Source organism: Diadema antillarum, unplaced genomic scaffold (assembly GCF_040938485.1).
Source record: "Diadema antillarum isolate AM-2024a unplaced genomic scaffold, OU_Dant_1.0 seq00000320_RagTag, whole genome shotgun sequence".
NCBI classification, from domain to species: Eukaryota; Metazoa; Echinodermata; class Echinoidea; order Diadematoida; family Diadematidae; genus Diadema; species Diadema antillarum.
The window spans coordinates 573,903-596,528 of NW_027271339.1; the positions used below are offsets into that span (position 1 = coordinate 573,903).

At 38.3% G+C, this 22,626-nt stretch overlaps 1 protein-coding gene across 4 annotated transcripts in view; it reads left to right on the top strand.

Moving 5' to 3' along the window:
* Positions 1-5,969: 5,969 nt before the first annotated feature.
* Positions 5,970-22,626, top strand: part of LOC139730509 (iron-sulfur cluster co-chaperone protein HscB-like) — a 97,332-nt gene continuing 80,675 nt past the window's right edge. For all 4 annotated transcript variants that reach the window (XM_071641348.1, XM_071641349.1, XM_071641351.1 and 1 more), the window contains exon 1: positions 5,970-6,414. In XM_071641348.1, coding sequence (XP_071497449.1) covers positions 5,984-6,414 — 431 coding nt within the window. In that variant the 5' untranslated portion in view covers positions 5,970-5,983. The remainder of the gene's footprint in view (positions 6,415-22,626) is intronic.

The window sequence follows — 22,626 nt, forward strand, 5'->3', positions numbered from 1 at the left end:
AGTATTTATGTGATGATCGATCATGCACTCCAAACTGAAAGTTGTTACTGTATGAGGCTGTAACATGTTCATGCTCAGGTCTGCAGACTAGTGCTACAAAGTATTTGATTATCCGGCAGTGCGTCATTTGTTAATCTGTGTCGATAATAAACACAGCCTTGTCGTTGCTGCCTCAGCAAGTCACAAACGTGCTGTGCACAGCACTTGGTAAGGCTATATAGTATACAGTACAGTACCGGTGTACATGTCATACTCTCTGTTAACTTTAATTGCCCTTTAATTTCATAACAAAGTATATCAAAATGAACTCTCAGTCTGAAATCATCAAAGACCCTGCCCCAATCTGTAGGGTGTACAAACTGTACTTGCAGTTTGATTGCAGAATGTAAAACATCATTCAAGGGCAATCATGAATTATCCAAAATTGCAGATTGTAGGAAACAATGCTGTGTGCGTCATGTGTTACACATGTATGTATATTGACATACTTGTACTAAACATACACTATATGTAATGCATAGTGTAATTTAGTTAAGCTTTCGAGCCCTTAGACCTTAGTAAATGACTGAAATAATTATGATTATGATATATGAATTTATGAAGCACTTATGTACAGGCCTGTCCAATGATCAACAATGGTGAATAGTTGAATAAATTTGTTTATCACTATATGTGTTTGTTAACTCTAGATTCATTCCCAAATGTTGTCCTTTTTACCCAAATGGTAAATTTAGAGTCTACTGTAATTATCATAAATGCCTGAAAATAGTTGTCCCTTTGTGTCACCCTAAACAGGTCTGAATAAAAATGAAATCTCTAAGGAATTCATACTGGAGGCTTGTCTCAATGTTGAAAAGGAAGAGCAGAAAAGGAGCAGCTGGCAACTGGTTGTCCTGCAGAAGTACATGAATCCCTCTCTTACCTGCACTTTCTGAGGACAAACATGCCAAGAGGATACCTAACCAATTTTGGAGACTGAGGTATAGTATACATGTATATGTTAGAAGATAAAATAAACACTTTTTCATACTTTCCAAAATGTTTATGTGACTGCATGTGTGAATACATCAGTTTCTTTTTCTTTTTATGGTGGCTTGACAATTAAAAAAAAAACAACATTAAGTTGCGAGCAAGAAAGATATTATTTCAAAAAGTGTAATTTAATTGGTCTTTTACAGTATTTTGAAGAAAATAAAAATTTCATTCATGCTACCCTAAAAGTGATGAATAGTTTGTTCATAGAACTTCAAATACAGTCATTGTAAGCAATTTCTAGAAATAAATGAAAACATCATTTCTTTGAAAGAATGAATCCATTGTAAGACATAGGGGGAATGCATCCCTCTTCATCATTCTAATTCAATGCAATATGTAATCATGTTTGTGTGGTTTTTTTTTCTTTTTCTTTTTCTCCTATTTACTAGGAATTACAAGATGATAAAGACTCTACCAGCAAGGCGTCAAAGGCTGAAATGCTACACATAAGGAGCAGGAGAAGGAGAAGCAGGACCTGTCAAAGCAAAACCTAAGAAGATAAGGAGGAGTCAAGAAGCAAAGGAAACCAAAATCTTATCAGCAGTAGGTACCCTGCTGATGCACTAATGGAAAATGTTTGCCTTACCTCTAAAATAGAGAGAGAAAGAAAAACAAAAAAATGCTTGTTGTTGCTTTTTTTTTCCTCTCTCTCTACAGACAAGTGCAACATATTTATATATTTGGGGTGTACCCGAAAATCCCAAATTTGATTTACATACTTCAAAGAACATTGTTGAGTAGACTTTATTCAAAGATTTATCATCCAGGGATACTTCTTTTTGTCAGGGCGTTCAGATCTATGATCACTGTCGAAAGGATTATTCAGGCGTAAGTTCTCTAAGTATAAAATAAAAACATGCCACATTGTTCTTTTACTTTTTCAAGAAAATAAAATTCCACGGTCAGTTCCATGGTCGAGGAACTTCATAAAAACTCAACTCGATAACTCAACTGTGGTTGTCAGTTGCTAATGTGTGTAGTTCAAGTGCTGTAAACACTGTAAGCAAATGGGCGGAAAGTTGGAGGCGTCCTAAACTACAAACATTTGCTTCACAGGGAACCTTATGCATTTTTGTAACAATATTTCCCCTATTTTCTCCCTTTTGCTCTCTTTTTTGTGTTTGTTTAGCCCTTGTCATGTAGTTCACCTCAACACTTACACCTGTAACTGCAAGATCGGTGTGGGATGACATTGCTGTCTCTCTGGGACTTACTGGAAACAAAAGCTACTACAAAGCTACTACAGCAGGCAGTCGTGAAGGTGGAACTTGAAGAAACTAACATATTGACTTGTTTCTTTCATTTGTGTTGGACCAGTGCAAGTTTCCATGAACTTTACATGCATTTGATGTTAACTTACAATGATTTGATTTCTGTTTTCCCACCAACTACAAACACAGCTACCGGTACTCTCGAAAAACTCAAATTTACGTGCAATCACCGTGAGTCATTTTTTTTTTTCTGAAATACCATCAAACAGCTGAAGAGTTTCAATGTGCAAGGTTTTGTCATGATTTTAAGGCGATTTTGCACTGTTACTCCGACAATGCACTTTCCCTTTCTCTTTAAAATGTATCCTGCAACTTTAAATCATGTGCAACAAATGCAGGGGCGGATCCAGGAATTCTGTAAAGGGGGGGGGGGGCGTGACTAATATTTCTGGTGCCACTTCCGGGTTTCATTTCAGTTTTTTTCTTTTTATTTTCTTTGTTTTTAACGAAAATTAAAGGGGGGGGGCGTGCGCCGGTTGCACCCCCCTCTGGATCCGCCACTGAAATGTACCATGTTTTGTTTGTATCACTGGAAAACTGGAGAGGGAAAAATTCCACAAGCTTTTGTTTGATTTGTGAGGGCCATTACAATGTTCAGAGACAATTAGCAACACTCTTTCCACTACTGTTTAGAAATGTACTGTTTTGTGCAACTTTACAATAAACTCAACATGTGGGCCAAACATTGTTTTAATGGCTCGAAAACTGGGGAAGAAAGCTGTTCTTAAAGCCGTTACATAACTTTGAGGGCAATTAGTGCTGTTACAACGGCAACACACTTTGCAGTGAGCTGAACATGCAAGCAAAACTTCTTTTGAATCGATGGAAAACTTCAGAAGTTCAAGAGATGTTTTACCTTGAAGTTGTTGTATAATGACTTGCACTGTTGCAAAAGTGGTAGTGACATGACATCATATTTCTTCGTCACTCACAGGACTGCACAGAGTAAAAACACCTTAGGCCTTTGTGGAAGTGAGAGCTTATTGCAAGTTGTCTAATATTAGTTTAACTTGACCATTGAACAACTTAGTTTTGTAAACTTATTAATCACCCAAATAATGCCAGTCTACATCAACAAGGCTTTTAATAATCATTGCACAATGATGGAATTGCACAGTGTGTTTTCATCGCCCTTGTCTAAGCGTATTGAAATGTGAGTCTGACAATGATACATGTATTGCCAGAAATGTTTGAGCTAGAAAAATGGAGAATGGCACACGTATCATTGCAATAAGTTGTACTATAGCTGCAAACAAGAAATCATGTTACTGTGCAATTCTGAATTTAGAGCAATGTGAATGCAGCTGTCAGCGTTCTGAGATAGCTATTTTTTCCTATGCAGTCGTATATATGCTACCGTATAAGTGCTGCATGGTATTTTAATCATACATATTTTAACTGCTGATCTCCCCCCTCTGCACAAAATTATGTTTGTTTGTTTGCTTGTTTTTTATCATACCTCTATCTGCATCGATGGATAACATTTATTACTGGACTCAACATCTGAGAGTTTGAGTCAGAAAATTGTTATACTGTAGTTGGATTTGCTACATTGTAGGCTACAATTTGCCACTTACCCTTATCAGTCAAAGCAATTCAATGTTCATTCATTTGTATCTTCCTGATTTATTGGTAACACAGTTGTATATTTCTTGCTTATAAGTCAATTCTGGAAAGTAATATGTGTAACCAAAATTACATGTACTCTAGCCTTGAACCTTTTATTTTTTTTCTTCCGCACATTTTAACCAGCACATCTTCTTCTTGCAAAGAATGCCTAAGGTAGGCACCAACATAATCTGGGATGGACAGAAAATGGGCAATGTTGAAGATGAGATCTCCTGTAATGATATTCATTTTTAAGTTATACAATTAACAAGGTTCACACACAGTTGGAATTTCAATTCAAATGACTGCTTTGCCACAGTATTTTGCAGTGTATGCAGTGTCTGATTAATCTGGATTAGGACCAGGAGCACATCTAGTGCATCTCAAAGCACCCCTTCGGATGCTGGTATGATCATTTCAATTTGGCATTTTTCAAAATACACTATATGTTTGCAGTAAGTGTTTATGTACCTTTGTACACAAACTCTAACTGTAAACATTGCTTGTAGAGTATGTTAGATTGCAGCAATTTCCTCTCTGAGGTTTGTTTGTTTGTTTTTGCAACATTATTTGGGAAATTGTAGTGGCATAGGTAGTTGTCTCATGCAAATTGTAATGGTAACTCGTTGAGCTGAACTTATTGTAGATGTTCAAGTTGACTGAATTTATTCATTGTTTATGTGGAAAAGAAATGGAAGTTGATGTTTTTTTGTCACTTTGTGTGATACTTTTAAGAACTATGACATCCATACTGCAGTATGTATATATGAATTGTACAGCACAATTATGATATTGCTTTTCCTACTAGTTTTGCATTTTTTTTGCATTTTTTTGACAGTACAATTGTATTGAACTAATTGAAGCATACAGCTGTAGTCATGATATAGAAAGACAAATCGACAACTTGAACTGCTTTGTACCATCTTATCTTTTTCTTTTTTGATGATGGAAATAAACTATTGAATTGACTTTAATTGTGATCAATGTGTCTATATTTAAGATTTAATTTAATGACTTGAATATATCATCTTTATTCTTGTCACGTTTTTATTTGTGAATCAATATATATTGTAAATAAGTGTGATTCCCTTACATCTGGATGGTAATTACATACCGTACACAAAACAAGAGTGAATTTTTCAAGGGCCACTCAGAAAAATATGTCAGCACAATATTTTATGTGTTTGAGAAACCACAATGCTAGAATTCCACTATCAAAGCCTTAGAAAAGCACTCAGAGAATACAGACCTCCACCAAGCAGTACTTTTTCACCCTTACTCTGATTTCTACCCATTGTAATAATTACATAAATATGCGTAATATGCTGTAAATGACTATTTCCAATGATCAAGAATCCTACAACCACGTAACCCCCCCCCCCCCTCCTCAAAAAAAAAAAGGGGGGGGGGACTTTGATCCAGGCAGTGATCCAAATTAATACCAAAATATGGTATTTCTTTTTTCTATCATTATTAACTTTATTTCTTAGAATATACACTGTTATTCGATTCATATCTAGTAATTTCTGTAGTTACTTTGGAATAATAAAAAAAGCAAGCTTGAACATACATGTACTTTTCAAACCAACGTCGCCAAAAAAAAAAAAAAAAAAAAAAAAAAAGTCACGAGTGACTTCTATTCATGGTGACCGTTCTTTATGATGAACAGGTGCCGTAATGTACGATGTACGCATGCGCACGGTGTAAATCGTAGGCCACAAATCGCACAGTGTGCGGTGTACATCGCAGCACCTGCGACAGAGTGCAACAGGCTGCGATATCGCACATTGTCGCAGCGCAGCGCATCGCAGTAAAAATCGCACAGTGTGAGTCCGCCCTTACGATTTACTCGTTTTTACCTGAATTTAGCAGACTATGTTTTGGGGCTTCCATAGACAATGCACGTGCGGAAATCGCTAAAAGTAGTCTGAGCGTACTAGATTGGCAACAACATTTGGGCCGACTTGCGCTGTTTACGGTGCATTTCGACAACACGCGTTCCGGCGGATCAAACACAGAGTTCTTGTGGGATCAACCCACGGGCGCGGGTTTGTGAGTACAAGTAAGCCATGGCCGATCTGACAAAGTGCATGGGAATGACTAATCGTACCTTCTCCTTTTGGCTCAGTTTCTCGCCTTTACGGATTTTCGTGAAGAGGAGACTACCGCCTCACACAGAAAGTAGAAGTCTACCAAGAACGTTACATTCACAGCTCCTCCAGTCAAAGAACGTTTGTCAGCGAATGCGGCCACCACCGCGACCAGTTTGCCATGTGAACAGTAGCGTTAGAGATCATGTGAACAGCGGTGTGAAGTACGTCCGTTGCTCTTCTTCGACAACCAGAACCTGTTGGAACTGTCACGCTGTGCTTTCGGGCAATTTGTCGGCAAGCGCAGGCCATGAAGACGCCCTGCGTCCCTCCATCGCGTTTTTCTGTCAGTCATGCAGTATGATACAACCACTCGATGAAGACCTGAACCATTTCCAGATCCTGGGAGTGTACGTTGCTGTTACGTTAGAGAGAGTTCAATATGTACATGTAGCATTATTGTTCTAACTTCTATTTATTTAACAGTCTAACTTGCTATTTTAGCTATCTAGACCATCTAGATCTATTATAAACCTAGCCCGACCAGACGCTAGCTCTCCGACTACCTACGTTGCTGTACGTTGTAGTATACGAGAGTGAATGCCATTCAAATAACACGCAGATGAGGAGTGAAGCAATAAGGACGTTTACAGACCTGATTTCAGCCACAGATTTCGGTGAGTGTTTGACGTAATTAAACAAAAAAATCGCGTACCGATTATTGAATGATTATCATAGATTGCGATAATTCCTTGTATTTTAGTTTTCCATGATTAATAAAGATATTCATGAAGGAGTCGCACAACCACACTGAAAAATGACAACGTCTGCGAGGGAATAGAGGTGCAGCCGTGTCGCGCTTCGTGACAGCGGCTGCGTGTAGTTATGTATTGACCTAGATAGTTATTATAAACCTAACTCAGTAACTGCGACCAGCCCCAACACGCAGCATAACTGTGTACACGGAGCGTCCCGGGGTTATTTATAATTATTCTTTAAATATAAACCTAATGTTAACTGGTGTTAGACAGAAAGATCCGGAGCCGGAGGAGTCTTTTTTGACGTTATCGCTCTCCTCTGTATATGAGGGGATCCGTGAAGCCAGACACAGTCTCCATGGAACATTTCCCCGACGACCAGATACAGACTGATCTTTCGGTCAAGATCTAACCCTGAATCCAACCTATCCCTGGGGCGCTCCTTGTGTAACGTTAGCCCCAACGCTTCGCGACCAGCTCCTGGTCGCAGTTAAAATCCAACCTAGCTTAGACAGAAAGATCCGTCTGTCTGGAGGAGTCTTCTATTTTATTTATTTTTTTGACGTCATCACTCTCCAGAGAGGGGATCCGTGAAGCCAGACGCAGTCTTTGTGGAACATATCCCCGACAACCAGATACAGACCGATCTTTCGGTCAAAACCTAGCTAGGCTTAACTAGAGAAATCTTTGTCTACCCCTGGTACACAGCCTTGCTGCTAACGTCAGATTACGGCGACAAGATAGATTATTTATATAGATAGATAAATAGATAGCTGGTAACTTCTATCAGATACCATACTCGAGAACTGAATCACATTGTCATTTGTCCTTTCCAAGAACAGTAAAGGACCTGGAATTCCCTGTCAGAAATTATTGCAGCGCCATTTCGTAACTGACTAATGGTTGGCTAGTCTTTTTCTTCATGTTTGTAAATATCTTCATGCTTGTAAATATCTGCAAATCTGTAAATAAACTGTATTTAATAACACAGTCTGCAAGAATCTTCAGATTATTGAAGGAGGCAGTCTAATAACCAGCTAAGAAGAAGAACATTTAACGGCGATGGGGGGGGGGGGTTGTTTCACAAAGTCAAACTTGATTCAAGATTGACATAAAAATTATGGTATGCCACTGGTTTCCGTTGTTGTTGTTGTTGTTTTTGTATTTGAGGCGCGTCATTCCCAATTCAATTTCATTAGCCTAATCACCACCCACTTCGAATTATCATTAATGTTTATTTTATCTTGTACATGTATTTTATCAATGGCTACATGGAAAAAAAAAAGTCTCCAAAATCCTCATTTTCATAGAAAGTTGAGCAACATTGAAGACACACACAGCATACCATAATTTTTGTCAGTCTTAAATTTTATTTACCCCCTGGTCTGGCTAACTAGGCCAAATCAGACACTGCATAGTACAGTTGGGCTAAGCCTAACCACGGGGCGCTCCTTCACGCAGTTTAACCCAATTTTAACTGGGCTATTTAACACCAAGTTGTTACTGGGGGGGTTCAATTTGACCCCCCCTTCAGATCTCGGCTGCCAATCGCGCGATCGCCGCAAAATCTGGCCTGAACATAGAGCCGGTTGTTAACTACAAGATTACATGGTCATGCAGTAGAAAAATTTTGATTTTATATTCTTAGTAAATTAATTATGGAAATTTACGCATGAAATCATATTTTCACCTACAACTCCATTAAAACGACTGAAGGATTGCTAGATTTTTTGCGTCAGAGTTCCTCAAGACACATGGAGCAATTTTCTTGAAAAAAATAGCTCAATTGAAATCATTTTCTTTTGTTTTTCATTTGAATTTCTTACGTATTTCATTGTTTTTTAAACTTTTGTTTTCTATTGTTTTTTCGCCAAAATCTGTTGCTGGTACTTTTTCAAGCTTATCTTCATTAGAATTGATTAATTTCAATGGTCAAAAGTTGAAATAATCTACATGTAATTCATATCAATTTAAGAAAAAAAAGACAATTTGCATACGATATAAATTTGAGCGGTTTTCAGGTTGACAAGCATATGCAAAACATTACGTAACTTCAGAACGGTGTACCCGGACGTCGCAAATTTGGTCTCAAAATATGCAGGAGACTTCAATGAAAAAAGTCGTGAAACGACGCGGCAAAATCATAGTGCGTTGCGGAATCGTGGCACGAAATGTCGAGGGGGGTCAATTGGAATAGGGTTAAAGGTGCATAGTCCCAGTAGTGTAGAGGGTGCTGTTAATGATACTGTCGATCACCGTTAGCATTGATACAAAGATTGCTGAAGTTAAGCTGTCGTCAAGAGTAAAGCGCGTAGGTGTTGCTAAGTAACGTTGCCTTGGTTGTCTTCTCTGCGCATCACACAGTCTGTAGTAATGCCAGGGTGCGTGCATATGTGCTTATTATTATGAGGTCACAAAAGAAGTTTGCTAAAGCTGTCATCTCCACTCAGCCGAATCACGAGCCGAACTGTGATCGGACCACTGACTACAGTGGATCAGACTTCTTCGGACTCGGAGAAGTAGGTCACAGCGTAAGGGCTAAAGAGGAGTTGATAGCGTAGGTCTCTATAGGAAACTTGCGCCGTGCGCCCGCGTACGCATTTGACTAAACCACCGGGATCATGTGCCTTTCATAGGCTAAGCCTTGACCGAAAGATCAGTCTGTATCTGGCCGTCAGAGATATGTTCAAAGACTGTATCTTGCTTAGTGGAATATTCCCTGAAGTCTAAAAATGATAAAAGACTCCTCTGGACAGACAGATTTTTTCTGTCTAGGCTAAGCCCTAACCACTCCATGTATGTCCTGCAGTACAACATACATGTAGTACTACATGTAGGCCTACTACGAGCCAGACCCTGCTAGGCACAGCACTGTCGCAAAGCACAGTGTTTATTTGGCTACCCCAATAGGCCAAACCCTCATGTTAATCCTAATCTTCGCCGGGGCTGGGGCAGTGCCAGTGAGGATGTTTCACAAAGAATGTTATGTACAATATTGTAAGTCGATCCTAAGTTCACCTGTTGAGGACAAGTCCTGAGTATACTCGGGCAGGTGTCTGTGGGAAATGCATGTTGTAGCAAAATCAGTCTGTCCTCAACGGGTTAAGGTTAACTTGAAATTATAGTAGCCTGTGCCACTTGATTCCCTGTTCAGTTTGATTCACTCTTTTCAGAATCCACTGCACTGCAAATTGTTAGCAAAATTATGTGGACAGATTCCTTTGTCCCTTGTTAATCTCAATACAAATGGATCGTGGCTGCATGGAGAAAGCAAAAGCTCCCTAGATATTATTTTCATTAGGAAGTTAAAATACGGTACCATTGAAGAGATACACAGATTTTGATATTCAGCCGATCTTCACTATTTAAATAAATACGATTAACTTAAATTCTTGAACTCTGTGAAACACCCCCCCCCCCCCCACCCTGCCTTCCTTGTCTAGCAGATTTGGACAGATCATGACATGTGGTCCATTTAGAGTATAGAGTAAAACCACCACTACTTTTATCTCAATGTCGGTTTTGTTAAAGGAAACCAAAATCCAAAGAGAAATGTGGATTGAGTCAAAGCAGCAACATTACTAGAACACATCAGTGAAAGTTGTAGGAAAATTGGACAGTCGATGCAAAAATTATGAATATTTAAAGTTTTGGTGTTGGAACCGCTGGATGAGGAGACTACTAGAGGTTATGATGTCAACAACAACAACGTTATGTGTGGACAACAATACAAAATAAACTAAAATTAATTTTTCATGAAAATTACATATTCCATCAACTTGATACTGGCATATGTTAGGGGAGCTATAATATTATTCCCCCTGCTTTCTGAAAGCAGTTAGTCAAGTGCTGTTTCGTTATGCTAGAAAAGTAAATTTTTATGAAATTTCCTTTATATTTTCTTTATATTGTTGTCCACGTATACGTCATAACCTAGTCTCCTCATCCAGCGGTTCCAACACCAAAACTTAACAAATGCATAACTTTTGCATTGATTGTCCGCTTTTCCTCAAACTTTCACTGATGTGTTCTACTAATGTTGCTACTTTCACTCAATTCACATTTTTCTTTGGGTTTTGGTTTCCTTTAAGTACTGGCACATCATAGAATTTCACAAAATCCCAAAATATATCACCTTAATAATCTATCAGAATCCATGCTGCCCCTCCAGAATTCGGATGGGCGCTATGCACGTTCAATGTCAAAAAAAAAAAAAAAAAATGCTCTGCGCCATACCTTGGTGGCTGACACAAGGTTGCATCGGAGAAGTTGTAGCACCCATTGGTGTCCAGATTTTGGGGAGTCGGCACTTGCATCAACCCCTGTACATTTAGTCACTGCATTGGCATGTACAGAGATTTTGTTTTTCTTTTGTGTTTTTGCAGGTCATATACCATCACAATTTGTGCTTGCAATAAGCGAGAAAATCTTGCAACAGAATGGCATGGTTTTCGATTGTTGGCGCTTTTTCTGCAACCTTGATTCTTAATACTGGACTTAATTCGTGCGTGCTTTTGAAAAGTGCACCAATTCTGCTTTTTTTACAGCAAAATTTGGGATTTGGGATGGATTTCTGGGAGATGACTAAGGGACTTTCCTGGTGTGAAGGACAGTGCCATTATGTGAAATGATACAGTGATATATGGGCCATTCTCCCAAAAAGTGTGCAAAACTGTGATTTTCATGATGCCAGCATGTTCATGCAGTTTAAATCTATATTTTGTCCCTTAGAAATCAATATTTTTTGTTCAATTCACCAGAGAGGTTAGACCTGTAAAATATATGTCAACTAGAGCACCGCACAGGAGACCCGTTCGAGCCCATGTATCTCCTGAACCCGTCTCCCATACCCCATCTAGATGACTTTTTAGGCAAGAATGTTGTATGATATGGCAACTGTCGCAGGATACAATAAAATCCGACGAGAAATGAGGCTGGTATATAGCACATACAAGGAATATGATATTTCATCCTATAAAAGTTTGAACAATGAGTGCGCTGGCAATGAAAACTTTTGTTACCTAGAATAACTCCCCACAAACCTCCATAGCAAGTTTGAATAAAATCCGACAAGAAATGTGGCTTATAGAGCATATACAAGAAATGTGACATGGCCTCCAAGTCTGAACACTGAGGGCGCCGTCACCACAAACTGTTGTGTCCTTCATGTAGAATGACCACCCATACACCTCCTTAGCAAGTCTGAGTAAAATCCAGTGAGTAACAATCAAGTTATTGCATAAATAAGCATTTTTGCAAATTTTGTCCTGATCAGGGTGACCTTTGACCCTGTAAAAGGTGGAACAGTGGGGGCAGCAGTATCAATAGGTATAGGTGTATAGATTTGACTATGATACATTTACATACCAAATTTGAAAAAAAAATTGGTCAAGAAACAAGGCCAGCATCGCACACAAAAGCAGACCCTGTTAAATTTACCTTTTCGTGTATAAAGACAGAACAAGTGAGGGCGCCATCACCAAAAACAATAGGCTTCTTTTGAAGATGATCTAAGAAGAACTGCAGCCAGTAGAGCGCTCACAAGAAAATCTCTGCGGCGGACGCGGCGGCGCAACGAGGCCAAATCCATACTCTGAACTCTGTTGGGGGGATACACTATTTATTGGGACATCTGGGATAATATTAGAAATACGATCCAAAGTTAGATATAACCCGAAATACCCCTTGTCACCAGAAAATGAAGTGTTCTTATCAAGTTCTTACTCGTTAATATGTTCAAATCAAGCCCTATTGTACTTCATTCCATTGCCCCTCAATTGCCTGAATGACAAATAATATTACATAACAATATGAAGTTTTGATAATTCTCTAGGAGATCATTTATATCATGTCGCCAAATTGCAGTCAGACACGATGCCCTTTTTAAGACTCTTAATCTGTTGACGACTGTTTGATTTTGCTACAACACGCATTTCCCATAGACGCTTGCCCGAGTATACTCTGGACTCGTCCTCGACGGGTTAAGAGAAGATCAATGTAATGCCGCATAGCGGTGTAATTTAATATGTTAAACAAAGTCAACCTCACGCATACATGGAACCATGATTTATTCATTGGATCTCTTGTTCCAAAAAAAAAAAGAATAATAATATATATATCTACTGATCCGAAGCCATGGAAACCTTATTAAATTTAAATTTCGTTTATGTCCATCATTCCACAAGGATAAAAAAAAAACCACATGACATATAAAAAACAAAACAACGTTAACACAAGGTATTGTTACATTCATATGCTATACAAATCAGCACAAAGTACACAACTGTAATGATGAAAAATGGAATGCACATAAGAAAGCCCTTAAATGGCTTGTAAGACTGTGCATACCTAATGTATAGAAACAGATTTGATCTGAGAAAACAAACAAGCAAAAACATACAGAAACAAACAAACAAACAAATTAACATGGTCAAAATACATAAGTATATCACCCAAAATCTAAAACCGAAACTTTCACATAGAACTTCAGTATAAACTCAGAAGAATCTTTTTATACTGTTTTTAAAAAATATTATTAAATTGTACATTAAAAACATGGTTCACGTTCAAATCATTCCACAATACAGGTCCAGTATACCGTAATGAATATTTGAACCTATCATTTGAGAAAGACCATCGGTGAATCTGGTAACATGATCTAGTGTAATGTTAGGATAATAATGTTATGTTAGGATGAGCTGATATTCAGATGTTACTTAAACTTTGTTTCATTTAGAAACTAGAAATGTCGCTATGGCGACTGGTATGCCTCCGCCATAATGCCTGATTCTCCTAATGGGTCTATAGTACCAGGTACATGTGGACAATGTGTGATTACATTTTCACAAAATTGGCAAAATATCAAAATGACATGTTTGTCACAAATGTATTGAATGTTTACCTTCCTTGACCTACACGTGTATGTTTAATTGGATGAATTGGAGGAGAGCATGTATTTGGGGATTTAAGAACTTTAACTTGACTTTGACCCTTTCATAAGTTTATGCACCGAGTAATTTTCAAGGTATGGAGAAAAAGTGCAATTTCTGTATTGAACAGTAAATTGTTATCATTTTCATCTGGCCTTTGATTTATAAGAGAATCACGGTCAGGCAGAACATACATAAATATGTACTAAGTTTCAAGATAACTTGAGCCACTTCCGAGATATGGAGAAAGAAGTTCAGCACTTTGACTTTGACCTTTTGACCTTTGACCTTCTTGGCAAAAAAAAAAAATCCCAGATAATTTCTATTGGGTTATACATGCATACATCAAGTTAAACAAAATAATCCTGCTGGCATTGCATAAATATAAGGAAAATAGTAACATTTTGAAGTATTGCCTTGACCTTTGACCCCTGACCTTTGACCCAATGAACCCTGAATTCCCTAGATAACCACTGCCAGTCAGTACATGCATATATACTATGTTTCATGAAGATACCTTGAACAATTTCCAAGATACAGAGAAAAAAGTAAAATTTTAACACTTTACTTGACCTTTTGACCTCATGACCCCAAACTTTCACCAGAGAATCTTAATTGGGTAATACATGTATACACTACGTTTCAAGAAAATATCTTTAGGCATTGCATAGATATGGGGGAAATAGTGAAATTCTAATCATTTGACCTTGACCTTTTGACCTTTGACCTTGAGCATGTGCACCCAAAAGTTGATAGGCACAACTTCACCCCCTAATACACATACATGCCAAGTTTCATTAGGATACCTCAAAAGGTTTTGGTAGTTACCCTGTCCACAAAATTCATTACGGACGGACGGAAGGACGGACGGACGGAAGGACGGACGGACGGACGGATGGACAACCCGAAAACATAATGCCTCCGGCACCACTTCGTGGCGGAGGCATAAAAAGTATGCTGTAAACAAAAGCAAAGCCCAGGTACTTTTGAATACTTGGTAATAATGATAATAATCATCATTGTGGATTTATATTGCGCAGTTTCTATGGAGCATTTACAGTATACTCAACCGCAAATAGCTACATATAATTTAAAAAAACACAAATAGATTGATAAGAAAGTAACACAATCTAATGAGTAAATGAAGATTGTACAATATAATGACATTATGAAATTTAAGGACTAATACTTACATAATCATAATTTATAAAGGATATCTGATATCTGGGAACCATGCAGAGATGTAATGAACTGTGACGACGGGAAACTCTCCTGAAATAGATGTGTTTTAAGAAGATTTTTATGGTGCCGGAGGCATTATGTTTTCGGGTTGTCCGTCCGTCCGTCCTTCCGTCCGTCCGTCCGTCCGTCTTTCCGTCCGTCCGTAATGAATTTTGTGGACAAGGTAACTATCAAAACCTTTTGAGGTATCCTAATGAAACTTGGCATGTATGTGTATTAGGGGGTGAAGTTGTGCCTATCAACTTTTGGGTGCACGTGCTTGAGGTCAAAGGTCAAAAGGTCAAGGTCAAATACATAAAATTTCACTATTTCCACCATATCTATGCAATGCCTGAAGATATTTTCTTGAAACTTAGTGTATACATGTATTACCCAATTTAGATTCTTTGGTGAAAGTTTGGGTCATGAGGTCAAAGGTCAAAGGTCAAAAGGTCAAGTAAAAGTATTAAAACTTTTTTTCTCTGTAAATTGGAAAATTGTTCAAGGTATCTTCATGGAACATAGTATATACATGTACTGACTGGCAGTGATTATCTAGAGAATGTAGGGTTCATGGGGTCAAAGGTCAGGGGTCAAAGGCCAAGTGCAACACTTCAAAATTTTACTATTTCCCTCATGTTCATGCAATGCCAGCAGGATTATTATTTTTTGTTTACACTTGGTGTATGCATGTGTAACCTAATAGAAATTCTCTGGAGAGTTTTTTTTTCTTTTCTTTTTTTTTGCCTCAAAGGTCAAAAGGTCAAAGATCAAGTGAAAGTGCTGAACTAACTTTTTCCTCCATATCTCGGAAGTGGCTCAATTTATCGTGAAACTTACTGCATATTTATTCATGTTCTACCTGAAAGTGATTATCTTATGAATTTTAGGGTCAAAGGCCATATGAACATGGTAAAAATTTACTATTCAGTACAGAAATTGCACTTTTTCTCCATACCGGTACCATGAAATTACTCATTGCATAAATGTATGAATGGGTCAAAGTCAAGTTAAAGTCCTTAAATCCCCAAATACATGCTCTCCTATTCATCCAATTAAACCAAGGTCAAGGAAGGTGAACATTCAACACATTTGTGACAAACTTGTCATTTCAATATTTTGCCAGTTTTGTGAAAATGTAATCACACATTGTCCACATGTACTATCTAGACCTATTAGGAGAATCATGCATTATGGCGGAGGCATACCAGTCGCCATAGCGACATTTCTAGTTTAAACTGTCGATTGATGATGTATGTCTGATTGAGGGAGGGAGGTTATTCCTCCCTCTTAAGGTAATGACTAATCACACAACAGAAATTGCTTAAGAAAGTTAATATTTTTGTATTAAGTGTGAGAACTGTAACAACACATCAGATACGTTACCAACAAACATGTCATATACCTTACCAGTAAAATGAATCGTGCATCAAAGTTTAAACGTGAAGCGCTTTTGCGCACGAATTTAACCGGTTAACATCATGCTCTATGTATATGACTTGCTAACAGGACAATGCAGTTCTAAGAGGAATTAAAACTTTATTTGATGAAAATTGGCTTTGAAATGACCCAGATATCCAAAATAAAGTAAGAGAAAGAGGTCCTAACAAAATGTGATGGTCCATCTACTTTTATGTGGACATCTTTCTTTTCCTTTAATTTGGACATCTCAGCCATATCAAAAGTGATTTTCATCAAATAAATTTTTAATTCCTCTTAGAATTGCATGCTTTTAAGTATTTCGTATAAGCAGATTTCGATTATCTTGTGAAAAGTTAAAACCTGAATCCTCATCTCAACCAGAACGGTACTATCCCTTAGAATTGTGGCATTAACAAAAAAGGCAGTCAGATATATGTTACAAATCATTTTATTAGGTGATCAAAGTATCCTCTCGGATCACCTTCTGTATCTGTACTGATTCTTTCTTTATTTCTTTCTCACCAAATGTTGTGTAGAGGTTAACTCAAAAAGTCCTCAGACTATCAACTTCAAACTTACACCATATATGCATCATGTCATAAGGACGACAGATCTAATGTTTCATTGTGATTAGTCAATCATGACGTCATAGTGACGTCATCTGAAATTTCCTTCTCATTCATATCTCATTGATGAAATGGAATTTTTCAATGAAATTTACATCACATATATTACAGGTCAAGGTCTTTCTACTCATGTTCTCAAAAATCATCTGTACACTTAAAACGTATGCGTACGTGCACGTTGAAATATTAAGATTCTTCAATCGAGCTCAAAATTGTTTTGCACATATTTCAGGTTATTTGCATAAAATATTTGATAAAAAGTCGACGTACGCGCACGTGCACATACGCACGCACAACTCATATGCAATAGAAATTCCCCGTTTTCTCACATGGAGCGGATGTGTAAAATGTCAAGGTATAAATTTACCAAGTTTCAAGTCAATCCGACTCAATATGACGTCATACGGGCCTGTCAAAGTTGAAATTCCCCGCGCGTGTCAATGGCGATATACAGTGCAACTATGCCAAAAAACCGGCAATTTTAAATCCGATTTTACTCGTCGGGATGGACGGTGACCCCCCTTTTTTTTTTTACATATTCTGAAAGCTGATGAGTTGTACATGTAATTCCATGGGTTGACGATGCTGGAAAAATGATTAAAAGATATCAAATTTCTTAATAAAATAAAAAAAGTAAATTTTCAAAATGACGTCATCAAATTTCAAGTTCACTTGAGCGTATCTCACTTATCCTTTGCCGATTTTCACCCAGATTTCAGTATGTTGTAGCTTATTAAATGCTCTTTCATAAATGTAATATCAAAATTTTGATTGGATGATGGCATCACCTCGTAAAAATGGATTGAAAGTAACCTTGTCAAATTTGACCAGTTTACGTGTTATCTCTATGATAGTGCAGTTTTTCTGGAAATGAAAATTGACATGACTATCTTTTTTTAGCCCTAGCTCACATATCCTTCGATGAATTTCTCCCAGATTTTAATATGTTCTAGCTGAGACTTTGGGCTATCGTGAATGGACCCTCCATTTTTTCATACGACGTCGGGATCACGTTGAAAAACTTCGTTAAAATTATCACTTGGCTTCGATGTAGCATCATTTTGCTTAATACACAGAGCCTATGGGGGATGAAATAGCTCAGTGGATAGCGCATCCGACTTTTAATCTAAAGGTCCTAGGTTCGAGGTTCACCCCAGCTTTTTGCTTTTTTTTTAAAACACTTTTTTCTTCTTTTTTAGGTGATCCGAGTATCCTCTCGGATCACCTTCTGTATCTGTACTGATTCTTTGTTCTTCTTCTTCTTCTTTATTTATTTCTTCTCAAAAGTTGTGCAGAGGTTAACTCAGAAAGTCTTATGCCTATCAATTTCAAAATTATACCATATATGTATCATGTCCCAAAGATGACAGATTTAATAAGATCGTTGTGATCAGTCGACTGTGACATCACTATGATGTCATTATATGAAATCACATTCTCATTCATATCTCATTAATGGAATGGAATTTCTCAATGAAATGTACGTTTCATATAGTTCAAGTCAAGCTCTTTCTACTCATATTCTCAAAATTCATGTTTACACTTGAAACGTACGCGTACACGCACGTTGAAATGTTGACATGCTCCAATCGAGCTCAAAATTTTTTTGCACACGTTTCAGATCATTTGGAGCATTTTTTGAAAAATTGAAAAAAATGGACGGACGCGTACGCGCACGCACATGTACGCACGCACAGCTCGTATGCAATACAAATTTCCCATTTTTTGACATGGATCGGATGTCTAAAATGTAAAGGAATAATACTACCAAGTTTCAAGTCAATCCAACGCAATATGACGTCATACGGGCCCGTCAAAGTTGAAATTCCGTGCGCGCGTCAATGGCAATATACAGTGTAACTATGCAAAAAAAAACGGCAATTTTGAATCCGATTTTACTCGTCAGGATAGACCGCGACCCCCCATTTTCTTTACATATTCTGAAAGCTGATAAGTTGTACATGTCATTTCATGGGTTGACGATGCTGGAGAAATGATTAAAAGATATCAAATTTTTCAATGAAATAAAAAAGGCAAATTTTCAAGATGACGTCATCTCACTTATCCTTTGCCGATTTTCACCCAGATTTCAGTATGTTGTAGCTTATTTAATGCTCTTTTATAATTGTATATAAAAATTTTGATTACCGGTAGATGATGTCATCACCTCATAAAAATGGATTGAAAGTAATCTTGTCAAATTTGACCAATTTACGTATTATCTCTCTGGAAGGGCAGTTTTTCTTGAAATGAAAATTGACATGACAGTCTTTATTGAGCACTAGCTCACTTATCCTTTGGTGAATTTCTCCCAGATTTTGATATGTTGTAGCTGAGACTTTGGGCTATGGTGACGGTGCCCTCCATTTTTTCATACGACGTCGGGATCACGTCGAAAAACTTTGTTAAAATTGGCACTTGGCTTCGATGTAGCGTTATTTTGCTTAATACACAGAGCCTATGGGGGATGAAATAGCTCAGTGGATAGTGCATCCGACTTTTAATCTAAAGGTCCTAGGTTCAAGGTTCACCCCTGCTTTTTGCTTTTTAGCTCACCTGAGCCAAAGGCTCAAGTGAGCTATTGCGATCGCCCTTCGTCCGGCGTCCGTCGTGCGTCGTCCGTCGTCCGTCGTCCGTCGTGCGTCGTGCGTAAACTTTTTACATTTTCATCTTCTTCTTGAAAACCCCAAGACCGATTTTCATCAAACTTGGCAGGTAGCATCCCTAGGGGGTTAGGAACTCAATTTGTTAAAATGGGCACCATGCCCCACCCAGGGGGCCCCCAGGGGGGCCCAAACCCCCCAAAATTAAGGAATCTGTAAAAATCTTCTTCTCTAGAACCAGAAGTGATAGAGCTAAGTTAATACTATGAGTTAGTACATTGATGACTGTAGTTTCAAGTTTGTTCATGGCAGAATCAGGGGTGCCCCCCTTGGGACCCAGGGGAGGGGGGTGGGGAAGGGTTCTAATGGGGCCTAAATTGTACATTTTCATCTTCTTCTTGAGAACCCCATGACCCATTTTCACCAAACTTGGCAGGTAGCATCCCTAGGGGGTTAGGAACTCAATTTGTTAAAATGGGCACCATGCCCCACCCAGGGGGCCCCCAGGGGGGCCCAAACCCCCCAAAATTAAGGAATCTGTAAAAATCTTCTTCTCTAGAACCAGAAGTGATAGAGCTAAGTTAATACTATGAGTTAGTACATTGATGACTGTAGTTTCAAGTTTGTTCATGGCAGAATCAGGGGTGCCCCCCTTGGGACCCAGGGGAGGGGGTGAGGAGGGGTCCTAATGGGGCCTAAATTGTACATTTTTATCTTATTCTTGAAAACCCCATGACCCATTTTCACCAAACTTGGCAGGTAGCATCCCTAGGGGGTTAGGATCTCAATTTGTTAAAATGGGCACCATGCCCAACCCAGGGGGCCCCCAGGGGTCCCAAACCCCCCAAATGAAGGAATCTTTATAAATCTTCTCTAGAATCAGAAGTTATAGAGCTGAGATAATATTATGAGTGAGTACATTAATGACTGTAGTTTGAAGTTTGTTCATAGGAGATCCAGGGGTGCCCCTCTTGGGTAGGGGGGGGGGGGGGTGGTTGGAAGGGTCCAAATGGGGGCCTGAATTGTACATTTTCATCTTCTTCCTGAAAACCTCATGATGGATTTTTGTCAAACTTGGCAGGTAGCATCCCTAGGGGGTCAGGATCTCAATTTATCAAAATGGGCACCATGCCCCACCCAGAGGGCCCCAGGGGGCCCCAATCCCCCCAAATTAAGGAATCTTTAAAAAATTGGGCCCTTATTGTACATTTTCATCTTCTACTTGAGAATGCCTGGTCAAATTTTAATTTAGATTAGTGACTGCGTGAAAGGTGAACTTGCGATACTCAGGTGAGCGCTAGACCCGCGGGTCTCTTGTTTTTTTAAACACTTTTTTCTTCTTTTTTAGGTGATCCGAGTAACCTCTCGGATCACCTTCTGTATCTGTACTGATTCTTTGTTCTTCTTCTTCTTTATTTATTTCTCCTCAAAAGTTGTGCAGAGGTTAACTCAGAAAGTCTTATGCTTATCAATTTCAAAATTATACCATATATGTATCATGTCTTAAAGACGACAGATTTAATATTAAAGATCGTTGTGATCAGTCGACTGTGACATCACTATGATGTCATTATATGAAATCACATTCTCATTCATATCTCATGAATGGAATGGAATTTCTCAATGAAATGTACGTTTCATATAGTTCAAGTCAAGCTCTTTCTACTCATATTCTCAAAATTCATGTTTACACTTAAAACGTACGAGTACACGCACGTTGAAATGTTGACATGCTCCAATCGAGCTCAAAATTTTTTTGCACACGTTTCAAATCATTTGGAGCATTTTTTGAAAAATTGAAAAAAATGGACGGACGCGTACGCACGCGCACATATATGCACGCACAGCTCGTATGCAATAGAAATTTCCCATTTTTTGACATGGATCGGATGTCTAAAATGTAAAGGAATAATACTACCAAGTTTCAAGTCAATCCAACACAATATGACGTCATACGGGCCCGTCAAAGTTGAAATTCCGTGCGCGCGTCAATGGCAGTATACAGTGTAACTATGCAAAAAAACAGCAATTTTGAATCCGATTTTACTCGTCAGGATTGACCGCGACCCCCCATTTTCTTTACATATTTTGAAAGCTGATAAGTTGTACATGTCATTTCATGGGTTGACGATGCTGGAGAAATGATTAAAAGATATCAAATTTTTCAATGAAATAAAAAAGGCAAATTTTCAAGATGACGTCATCTCACTTATCCTTTGCCGATTTTCATCCAAATTGGGAGGGCAGTTTTTCTGGAAATGAAAATTGACATGACTGTCTTTATTGAGCACTAGCTCACTTATCCTTCGGTGAATTTCTCCCAGATTTTGATATGTTGTAGCTGAGACTTTGGGCTGTGGTGAAGGTGCCCTCCATTTTTTAATACGACGTCGGGATCACGTCGAGAAACTTGGTTGAAATTGGCACTTGGCTTCGATGTAGCGTCATTTTGCTTAATACACAGAGCCTATGGGGGATGAAATAGCTCAGTGGATAGCGCATCTGACTTTTAATCTGAAGTTCCCAGGTTCGAGGCTCACCCCTGCCAATTCTTTTGCTTTCTTTTTTATGCCTCCGCCACGAAGTGGTGCCGGAGGCATTATGTTTTCGGGTTGTCCGTCCGTCCGTCCGTAATGAATTTTGTGGACAAGGTAACTATCGAAACCTGTTGAGGTATCCTAATGAAACTTGGCATGTATATGTATTAGGGGGTGAAGTTGTGCCTATCAACTTTTGGGTGCACATGCTCAAGGTCAAAGGTCAAAAGGTCAAGGTCAAATACATAAAATTTCACTATTTCCACCATATCATTGAATGCCTGAAGATATTTTCTTGAAACTTAGTGTATACATGTTTTACCCAATTAAGATTCTCTGGTGAAAGTTTGGGTCATGAGGTCAAAGGTCAAAGGTCAAAAGGTCAGGGTCAAATACATAAAATTTCACTATTTCCACCATATCTATTGAATGCCTGAAGAGATTTTCTTGAAACTTAGTGTATACATGTATTACCCAATTAAGATTCTCTGGTGAAAGTTTGGGTCATGAGGTCAAAGGTCAAAGG